Source organism: Lottia gigantea (assembly GCF_000327385.1).
Source record: "Lottia gigantea unplaced genomic scaffold LOTGIsca_56, whole genome shotgun sequence".
Lineage (NCBI taxonomy): Eukaryota > Metazoa > Mollusca > Gastropoda > Lottiidae > Lottia > Lottia gigantea.
Genome location: NW_008709919.1, coordinates 975053 through 987201, shown reverse-complemented (window position 1 = coordinate 987201; position 12149 = coordinate 975053). Strand labels below are relative to the sequence as shown.

General features: G+C 33.5%; 1 protein-coding gene across 1 annotated transcript; it reads right to left on the bottom strand.

Moving 5' to 3' along the window:
• Window positions 1–4516: 4516 nt before the first annotated feature.
• Window positions 4517–10715, bottom strand: LOTGIDRAFT_219756 (hypothetical protein; the record flags this gene model as incomplete). The annotated part of the gene is made up of 10 exons (XM_009063211.1): window positions 10546–10715; window positions 10081–10236; window positions 9552–9688; window positions 8632–8780; window positions 8058–8246; window positions 7517–7606; window positions 6841–7059; window positions 5665–5796; window positions 5140–5256; window positions 4517–4639 (listed from the first exon to the last, which is right to left on the bottom strand). The coding sequence occupies exons 1-10, from the start codon at window positions 10704–10706 to the stop codon at window positions 4517–4519; spliced, it is 1473 nt and encodes a 490-aa protein (XP_009061459.1). The 5' UTR covers window positions 10707–10715.
• Between the last annotated feature and the right edge of the window lie 1434 nt (window positions 10716–12149).

Here is a 12149-nt window from a genome sequence, read left to right as displayed (position 1 = left end):
TTGGAACATTTTGGACAGTATTACCAACAGTTACTGTTTGACCAACTGTGTTCATGCCTTGGTATTGTTGTGGGTACTGTTGTGACATTGGGTAACCTTAGAATGTAAAGAATATTATAAAATAATGTGTAAGAGCATACATTTTGGTAGAATTTATTCTGACATATCCAATTCTATCCAACTAATAGCATCAAAATTCGGAAGCTACAACAGCAATGAAAAAGACTAAAAGATTAGATTTTATGTGTAATTTCAAATGTTGAGATATATTTATCAGAAATAAAGTATGATTAATACTCACTATTATAGCCTAGAAAACCGTATCCATTGTTAAGCCCAGTCAGCATGTTCATCTGGTATCGGTTTTGAACTGCATCCATATAATTATCTCGTGAGAAATCATACATATCATAATCGCTCATACCATATAATCCACCTCCATAGTTTGGTTGGACGTAATTATTGTACATATCAGTTGACATAGCATGATACACTAAAGAAAAAAGAAACTTATATTAAAAGAAATCATCCCTTAGGTAAATTAGGACTGGAAGGTTCATTCCGGACGACTTAAAATCTAGCCCATGCTGACCCTCGAGGTTATCATCTTAACCCTTAATGAATAGATTATCGAGCATGCGGTCTCAGATTATTTGAGACACAATGATCAGAATTATTTAGCATGTAATCTGTTTTAGAAATATTGAGTTCGTTTGTCTAAACACAAATATAATTTGCTATGCGAGGGTGTGCATATTCTCTTTTTAAAAAAACACATTAACCCGCGTTTTACCTTCAGATACTACAGGAACAACAATTACCAGACAAACCAATAATTTTACAGCAACCATCTGAAAAAAATATATATTCAACGTGATGATTCTTCAGTACCCCTAACAAATGTAACTAATTGGTTCAGTCTATTATTTACTTATTTGGGCATTGTTTAATAACTGTTCAGAATGGTCGGATTAAAACCCAAATGATGCGAATGGCCCGAAACTGGCCTTAAAACACACTTCATTTGAATACGCCATCTTCATTCTTATATACAAAAGATATCACCATGCCAATATCCCGGTTACTCACAACTAACTCATATCCAATAATTTATCTATGAATTTACACCTTACCTTTGTAACCTTTAGTATTCCGTTAGTGTTTAAACGTTTGTGTAGAATAATCGATTTAAGTTCGATCTTTCGATTTTATACACATCTGCACACCATATTTTCATGATTGACATGTGATATTAATGTAGTATTACACAGCGATTATGATTTCTAACCGTAAATCAAACCATCAATGATGCAAGATTAATGTTGGATTATCATACGTCAAGTTTCGCCACCTCTCTGATAATCTCATGGATATTACACCATGACTCTCAGTTTGGAGCTTCTTGACGCTTCTGGAAATATTTGAGGTGTCATTTGTTTCACGATGGGAAATTCATAACGTTTGGAGGTTAGACTGAAATTGATCGTGTTTTAAGAACCACGGCGTTGCCATTATTTCAAAGGCCCTATAATATATGAAAACAAGTCGAAATATGAAAAACTTATATTCGGGTGTACATCAATAATATAGTCAGCTTTAGGTAGTTGGTCATGAGACATCGTCTCTTCCAATATTATTTGATACGTCAATGTGGTATATAGGACGATGACCATGGGAATAATTCTACTTTAACTACATCCCTTTTTCGAAGGCCGATAATATTTTTTTCTCAAATTTATGAAAACCTATCACCAAGACCTTTGACTTAACGCCAAAACTTGTTTAACTGTTTACGTAAACTTTTTAAGTTCGTTATACTATTTGGGAGGTGTTGAAAAAAAACTATTGTGCGGATTTTGCATATTTTTTAATATTTCCAGGTATTATATACGACGCTTTTGATCATGAAATTTTAATTAAATCTCTTGTACAGTTTGTAAATTTGGAATAAGTCATATTTTCCTTAACTCAGAACTGGATTTCTAGATTTGGCCTCGACATTCATATTAACAAAAGTGGATAAAACATTTTGGCCTACTTCACATGTCAGATGATAGGCCCATCAAGATCATAATTACCATGTGAAATATTTGACAGCCAGTTATCCGGTCTGTCTTACAGTAATATATAATGGACCCTAAGGCTCCATAATGATTCGCTTGATGTAATGTGGACATCAATCAATTTATTATAGGGTCTCAACAGATACTTTATGGCTTTAGTATGTTTATCATGGCCTCTTCCAGTGGCTCAACTATTATAGGGACAGTTTGAACCAAGTCCACGGTTGACTCTTCTGGTGATTTCCCAAATCCGTATGAGTTTGAATCCGCATGCGTTTGAAATTTCTTCATACTCTATCATATATAGAAATCGATTGTGAAATTCCTAGTTTGAGGGATTTCGTACACTTCTAGTACATCTGAATACTATTTATATTTATTCAAGACACACCACCCCCCGAAAATGAAGAACCCGCCCTTAAAGTTTCTGAGTTATAGGTAAATTTCATATAATTTCAAGTCATGATTCCCATGCATACATCAACCCCAGTCTAGGCACACAACATTTGAGACTTCGCGATGAAATAAAATTCATAATTCAATACTTTTTTTTTATTTTAGCGCCATTATTTAACAATAATTATTATACAGTTTTATAGTATACATAACATAATCTCATACATAAATTATTGAAGGGCTTGAGAACTATTTCAGCAAAACAATCCATAGTGTGAAAGCGATCACAAATGAAATGTTGAAATGGAATTATAAGAGAAATAGATAGAAAATCAGAATTGTTTAGAAGCCAGAGAGTCCCTGGTACACATACAAAGGTTAGCAATATCTAGTGTGTTTTTTCTGAAAAAAAAACAATTGAAAATGATACATTCAAGTTATAATGATTGACTAAAAACAAAAAGAAAAACTGACTGAATATCAAAATGTATTGTGGCAAAATGACAGTTTTCAGTTCAATTTTTAATCATTTTCTTAGCTAATTTAAATTGTGTTAAATGAAATTATTCAATTAAAAAATATGATCGTTCCATCTTCAATCAAAGCAAATATTCTATTTTACTGCTTATACTTTAAATTTTTAGCAAAGTTCACAAATAAATATTGACCGAATATCAAAACAATTTTTGAGATGAAATGACAGTTTTCGGTTCAATTTTTTTTAACTGGTTAAGATATACGTTCCCATATTTTCATTTATGAAAATGGAAATGCTAATACTTATAGTTTTTCTCACATGTCCATAATTTATTCATAATTAGCTTAATTAGAAGAGAATTACCAGCATAATTCCAATGAGTGACCGGTCAAGAAAGGTCAAAAAGTATTTGTTTATCCAGACTGTACATACATGGACATTTACGACTGGTTAAAACTCTTAATTATATGCAATAAGGACATAATGATATTATTAAGAATACATGATAATTCATTAGAAACACCAATTAATCAAATAGTTTGCTTAATTTGACACTAAAAAATAAGGAAACCCATCTTTACGGTGGTACATAGGTGAAACCATAAATACCTTTTTAATTATTTTTATGCACACAATTAAAATAATCTAAATAAGTTAATCTTGTAGAGGTTATTTTTAGGTGATTTTTTTAGTCTAAAACAATGTTTAATCGAGGCAGAATTAAACCATCCAATTGAAAAATTGGATATAGGCATTTCCAGTTACATTTTTAGTTTTTAGTTATCAAAACCATAAATATTCAATTGAATTGATGGACAATAATATCAAAACATGTTCCCAGCTTCAAAACTGACCGAATATCAAATTCTACTTGTGATGAAAATGACAGTTTTCAGTTCAGATTTTAACTAGGTAAGTCTTGTAAAATTGAAACCCCAACTCGTGAACTAGCATTGGCTTTAAATCCCACAATTTATCATTGGGCACACAGGCGATCCGCTGGATTAAGTATACCAGACGAATATTTGATTTTGTGGGTTGTGTCAATACTAATGAAAACAAAATGGCAAACCAGCATTTGTCGACATGCAAAATAATCGACGTATAGCATCAATTTGCACCATTCCAATATCCCTGATACACATAGTTTTTTTTTAGAGAACCTTTTTAAAGATGAGGTCCCTTATTTTCATTTAATAATATTTATATATTAGAAAGTAGAGGTGTTCTATGAATTCATGATTAGTTAAATTAGAGGAGAATTAACTACACAATTCCAATGAATGACCGATCAAGAAAGGTTAAAAAGTCTTTTTTTTTTTGTTTATCCAGACTGTACATACATGGACATTTATGATTGGTTAAAACTCTCAATTATATGCTATAAGAACATAATGCTATGAATATGAATTACATGACAATTCATTAAAAACACCAAGTTATCAAATAGTTTGCATAATTTGACACAAAAAAATAAGGAAACCCATCTTTACAATCCTTGTAAAATTCATTGTACTGCAATACTGTAAATATATCAATTAATTAAAAATTTAAAATAAATCTCTGAATGGTGTTTGATCTAGTGTCTTGGTTTTTCTGCATAGAACAATCCCCATCGTTGATCTCCATCGCCTTTACCAACTCTTTTGACCTTATCTGTCCAACCCTCCACAATATCATTATAATTCTTCTCACCAAATTCCTTTTAATACAAAATAAGAACATTAAATTTTGCTTTGAAATGATTTTGATTTGAAAAAGTAAACGCTTAGCGTAATCAGGCTAGAATCTATTATTTCAACGATAAAGATATTTTATATATTCGAACTGTTTGGAAATTTTTTTATACACCAAATTAAGACTGTTTGCAGCAGTACTTCTCAACCAGGCTCCATATATGTTCCTTTTTTGCTGGAAGCTGTTCGGATGAGACAATAAACCGAGGCCCCATGGGCTACAGGTTGTGCACGTTAAAAATACCTCGACAGTTGGAAATCGAAAAGGGTAGGCTATTGCCGCTGTCCTAGCAAAATTTCTCTCATTGCACCCTGCGTTGCCTGTCTTCCGTAGGTCACATGGTGTAGAAAAGTAGGACGTGAAACTCCATTCATTCAATTTCAAACAAGGGTCTACCACAGTTGCTGCTAATTGTTGATGAATAGATAGTGAAAGAAGAGGCTACCAGAAGGCTGTGAATCTTACCTCTATGAATTCATCTTTTATACTCAATGTTCGTTCTAGTTCACTTCTTAAAATTTCACCAAAAAGCACAGTCTTATCTTCAGCCTTAACGTTTACCAGACCTGCCTTTTCTAGTACCTAAAATATAATTTCAGATTAGGATCAGGCGTACACTTGTAAATCTACTGGAACTGGTGATAAATGATACAATTGCAGCGCGAGTGGGGGTACAGCGGTGAATCCCCGCTCTAGAAATGGTTTTCACCCCCAATTTTTTAAGATATAATTTTTTTCTTTAAACCATCTCAGATGTTCCATGAGAAGCTTGCAAATGTGACACCTCAACAAAGCCTCGACAGTCTGCCCCCTGTTCGTACCCCCAGTCTCGAGAGGCTGGCGCCGCAAATGCGTTGATAGTTATATTCAAAATCAATTCGAATTCAATTATTGCAATGAGGCAAGGAATTCTTGCCTAATAGAAAAAAAATACCCAGTTACGACCATGTCCAATCATAAACTGACGCAAACTTCTATGCAAATTTATACCTTTCCATATTGGCTAGGATTTAACAAATTATATCCCCGCTGTTTAACATAGGCTTTAAACTCTTCAGAATGATCACCTTCTTTGCAGCAATAATCAGATATCAAAATTTTACCACCGGGTTTCAACCATTTCTGTATAATTGAAATGGAATAGAAGTTGTATGTTAAATGGACATTGCTGTATTAAGATGTAGATAGTTAACTTCCGGATAGACTCGGCTCGTATTTACAGAGAAATACAAAGTCTTGCTTTTGTGATTGTGGCTATCCATAGAAGAAATGCATTTCTGATTGACGCCATACTGTGTGCATTTAGGGAAATTTTGAATTTAAGGAACACTTCGGCCATATTATCTCAAATACGGACTGCTTATTCTAAGATGAAATAAAAATATGAGAAATGTTCGACAGGTGTAGTGAGATTTTGAACGATTGCGCTTTATCACAGTGTGATTGGAATGCACGTTCTTATAATAAGTGTGCCATATAGCCTACAGCCGTGCAAGTACAAAACCTCTTATTACACAATGGCATGATCCAAGAACAAATATTACGCGAAATAGGAAATGACGTCATAAAAATGGGATTTCCTAAAGTCAACAAACACGATATTTTGAATGTTACAAACAATGACTTTTTGCCTTCTAAAATGAAATTAGACACAAGTGTATTTTTAGCACTGTTATGGTGTTCCTACAGAATCGGTACGTTTAATTCAATGAATAGTGATCAATATAACATAGAAATGTGACATTTTGAAATAACTTTCATTAGCTGTTTCAAGGGAGGTAATGGCTATCTTGTTATGATGTCGAAGGTTTGAAAACATTTTTGTTAAAGCTGGTACAAGATATTTAAACGCATGAAGGGCCTTGTGAAACGTAAATATAATTTATATTGAATATTTCTAGCTGACTTAACAGTTGTTTTTTTTTTTAATCGACTTAGCAATTGATAAAACGTGACTCTTCGTTAAGGGAGGACACAAATTAACCGTGCTGAAATTCGCATACACATTCATCTAGCATACCGATTCAGATCAAACCCATACCAGCATACAGAATTGCGGCAAATCAAATGAAAATGAAATGTGGATAATTATAAATCTACTTGGAAGCAGGCCTACTCTATTGCATAGTTTTAAATGATATTCGTGGTAAAAATTCAATCACTCACATAAAATCGTTGGAATAACTCGAGCTTTTCTTTGATATGTAGAATCGCATCCCGACTGTAAATAGCATCGAAACTATTGTCTGGATAATCTCTTTTAGTGGCGTCAGCTATTTCAAAGACAACATGATCGGGTGGAATACCTAATTCTTCCGCTCTTTCGTACCCTATACTGGTCATATTAGATGATAAATCTATGGATACCACTTTTACACCATAATTCTGCAGAAATAAAGCATGTCGTTTAAAGATGGGTTTCCTTATTATTTAGTGTCAAATTAAGCAAACTATTTGGCGTTTTCCAGTGAATTATCATGTATTTTTAATTATATTATTGCATATAGCTATGTACATGTATGTAAGTCTGGATAAACAAAAAAATGACTTTTTGACCTTTTTTGATCGGTCACTCATTGGAATTCTGGTGGTAATTCTCTTCTAATTTAGCTAATTATGAATTAATTATGGACATGTGAGACAAACTGGTGTTTTTCCTATTTATTCTACTTTCTATTCATATATTATTAGTATTAGCATTTTGATTTTCATAAATGGACACTAAAGATTTTAAATTGTTTATTTGTGAAATCACAAAAAATTCTACTTTGGACCTGCAGTGGTCTGACACTAATCGGACATGTTGATCCGGATTGACTGAATGTGAAATGGCATTGAATACCTGAACCATGTAGAAAGCACTTCCACCAATTCCCCCTCCAACATCTAAAACTCGTTGACCAGGTTTTAAATCTAACAATTTAACAAAGTCCTGCGGATGGAAAAAAGAAAGCCATGTTTTAAAGGGACAAGATAAGATTTGAAAGACATTTAGAAGTGGAGAGTAGATATAACAGAAAACACAAGGGGAATATTATGGTATAACTCACTTCTTTAATAACAAAGCACATAACGTTTCAACACAATTTTCACGTGTCGTCATCAGACACGTTATGTGCTTTGTTATTAAAGAAGTGAGTTATACCATTATGTACCCCTTGTGTTTTCTGTTATATTTTATAAGGACAATTCGTTTGTCCAATTATACCATCAGAAAAGGGAATTTTGAGCTAATCGAATCAGTAATAGTGTTCACAGCTCAGCTCATTATCACAATTTGTGTTCAAATCCATATGTGTCAAGAATTATTCGCGTTTGAAAATTAAAAAGACAATTCGTCTTTTCTTTGCCTTTTAGTGTTTATTTCATTTTCGTAAACTTACTTTGGTTGTTGATAAGCCACCGGTACTAACGAAAGTACGACCGAATACCTTTTCGTACCTCAGAATACTATTTTTGGAATATTGCTGGCTATCTAGGAATTCTTGGAATGTCTTGAAACCATGGTTTTCCGCTTTATCACGTTTGACTTTCTGCAGTAGCCACACTCTTTGGTCTTTGTTATTCTTGTGCTGTAATCGTGTGTTTCATTTCATTAATATTTGCCACCTTTCGCAACACGAAAAGCAGAGTATTTTCGGAATCGAGAATAAGAGGAGTTTTAATATTGTTTTGTATTGGGTCAATAAAGATCTCTCTCTTGTGAACACAGCACACTCTCATGGATTGCGATTTTTTTTATCATGCAGCGTCTATAAAACATTTGGCCTCTGTTGACTTTAACCCTTTGATTAAACCTTCATCAAAAGACCTGGAGGGTCAAACATGGTCCTCTTATTTCATTATCAAGCATATCTTGCTTATGTAAATTGTATACAATTGTATATCTCGAGAAACCATATGCCTGACCAAAAACTACAGCCAAAATGCAAGAGAAAATATTTCCAATTGTCCTACCTTAATGTAGGTAACAACTGCTGTTGAAAAAACTAAATCAAAACCATAATTGTGTGTTTCGTCATATGGAATATTAGCTGCCGAGAACATAGCATCATATTTAATGTCTTCTCTATAGTTTGTTGGATTGTTTTGTCTTGGTTTGTTACCTGAAACGAATGGCTTTGAGATCAAGATTTCAACCAAATTTGAAGTTTCTTAGAAAAAGTGGAATCAAATGGGATATACCCATTATATACTTTAATGGTGTTATTTTAGATGTTTCTTGAAGTTGGTGTTGGTAACGTTAGTGTTGATGCTGATGTCTATCCAGAGACCCAAATACCATGTCAGATGTTGACACCGGGTGATCCAATTATTGACCTCGAAAATCAGAATAGGACCAAAACTTAACACAGCAATTGTGTTCAAAATGTCGCACCCAACTTACTGTCTATTGCACGACTCGAAATTTATCTTGTGAAATTGTGTTCAAAAAACACACATATCATTTAAAATTGTGTCCAATAAAACACACATATGATGTAAAATGATGTCCAATTAACACACATAAAATACAAATTGTGTTCAATAAACCACACATAAAAACACATACCATGTAATATTGTGATCAATAAACGCAATACCAATACACGTAACAGACAAATTGTGTTCAATAATCGACACATAACATATACATGTAAATTGTGTTCAATCGTCGAAACATAACTTACACATACCATGCAATATAGTGATCAATAAACTACCCGTAACATACAAATTGTGTTCAATAATCGAAACATAATATACACATACCATGTAATATTGTGATCAATAAACCATCCGTAGCATACAAATTGTGTTCAATAATCGACACATATTATGTAAATTATGTTCAATAATCGAAACATAACATATAAATTGTGTTCAGAGTAGCATACCTGACTGTCTATTGCACGACTCTCTGATAAACACATGACCACCTTCTTTTAACCAACGTAACATTTTATTGTAAACAAGTTGGACCTCGTCATCTTCTAAATACATAAACAACCAGTTTGAAAACACTATATCTACACTGAAATATTAAAAAAAAATGTTACGTATTCAGTAATGGGTACCGGTATTTTAAATATCAAAGTATTCATTTCTGAATTTGTTTCTTCTCGAATATAGATATGCCTTATGGGAGTATTTACTGATACTAGTCAAGATATTACAGTGCTATGGCGTTTGAGAAAATCTCTTCATAACGAACTTGCATTCATATTAGATACAAGTAATAAGCAGTTATTCGTAAATGAATAATGCGCCGTTTATAGCTAAATGGTTTTCCAATTGAATGATCTATGCACACACGACACAAATGTCAGAACTTCTACCGCAGATAACTTAACTTCAACTTGCATTGTGCCCAGTGCCATTTTCTCGTATACTGTGAATCTTCTAAATTCTATTTATGTAACAAACCTGGCATCTGGCAATTCCATTTTAGTGACATCCTGGCACTTGAAGTCTATATTGCGCATATGGTTGTTCAGTTTCTTATTTTTTTCAATAAATTCTTCCATAAAATCAACGGCCACAACATGTTCAGCTTTCTGGGCTAAGACATTTGTAAAGCGACTGTGAATGAAAGTAACAGATAAAAAGAAATGAAAATTGCTTAATCAGCACCCCCAGAATTGGCGTTTCACCATTCCCACTGGGACAATCATTTTACGAACGGTACATATACAAAATGATTTTTAATGTCTTCATACAAAATATAAGAAAGTTAATGCGATTCTCAGTGATTGTCGAAGTGACTGACATGGAAAAGTGTCTAGTCTTTCAGATTTGGCTCCTTTTGCAGGCGCTACATGTTGCCCATGAGCATATCTTCAAATTTTTCTTGAAAGCATGGGCTTGTGTTTGATTTGTAAATGAGCATACCCGATTCCAGCACCAAGTTCCACCATTCTTTTATTAGCAACGTCTGGTAAATAGGACATGATTTCTGGTACTTCATCTTTTGACAACTCTTCAGCATTGGAGTCTAACATCATCGTCTGAATGGAAGCTTTCTGGGCATGGTCTTTCCAGTATTCAGACATAATTTCACGAACTGGAAATTAAAGAGAATTATCATGTCGATCTGCTTGAGATTTCGTCACGGCCGAAATAATAAAAAGCAGTTTGAAGGATCCACTTTTATTCTCAGCCGATTATTTTCCAATTTGCTTCACACTATCAAATATAACATCTGCATAAAGGCTGTTGTGTGATATTGACAATTTATATGAAAGGGTTTTCCAGTGTTTAATAGGGGACATTTTTTCTTGTATTGTTTCAAGTAAGGGGGTGTTAAAGGACATGTGGAGGTGATTTACGTCCGGAATCATATTTTGGAGGGCTAGAATCTACGAATTTATTTGCATTCATAATGAAAACTAAATAGCACTGCAAAGAATTTGAAATGACGTGGATTAAGGAAGCTTAAATCAAAGTAGATTATGACATGGGTCATGATAGTATTGTCATTCAACTTGCCGTTGCAACCTACCACCTCCGGAGAGGTGTGGACGTTACATTAATGCATCCATTAGCCCCCAATTAACGTTCTGTTACTTGAAGCTAATCTCTCATTTTAAATTTGCCTTGATGATTATTGTATGCCCTTGTAATGGAACACATCATGGAAGTTTTGAGGAATTGTTTGATATTTAGATATTGTAAGTGAACCGAGCTGGGATATTTTTTCGAAAAGTAGTAAAGGTATGGTCTTTTTGCTTTGTTCAGCTATATTTTAGATCTATCAAGACGAGACGACATTGTCAGTTTCAAGTTTGAAAATTTAATTGGTATTTTGCCTTATTATAGTGTAGTTAACATACAAGTTATTGCACTAGGACAAGTTAGTAAAAAAATATCTGCATTGAAGCTGAATTTGAACGTCACGTGAACATTAAACAGAAAGAGCGAAAAACACTTACTTTAAGAAAGCTGATTGTTCCTGATGTCCAATGAACAAACCTTTCGTTACACTCAATGACCCATTTTGATTGTACAATGATATACATTAATAGCTTCTATTATCTCATTTTGAGGTCACTTTATGCTACGTCTCCTACACTGATCAAGTAAAAATGTGTGATCCCCTACAGGGGGTCCAGATATAAGACTTGCGCGGTTTTGAACCCCAGTTTCATATTGAGTTCGTATGCCTGGTGTTGTTTGAGCTTCGGCAATATACTATCAATCATAAAAGAAAATGCTGATATGTACAATTTCCATATTTACTGTATAGTTCAATATGTATGTAGGTCACTACACGTAGGTCATTATTAACCAGGCCATATTATTTGTTAAAACGTTGTCATGTGTTGGAGATGTTTCATTCGAAATAAGGTATCTAAAGCTGTATCAAGCAGAAACGGAAACAGAAAACAAAGAGTGATTTGCCAGTGAAAGTTGCTTGCGAATAATTGTACTGACTTACCAGTGGATCATTCAAGTACTTGTGAGAAGTAATACACATAAGACACATATATTACTAT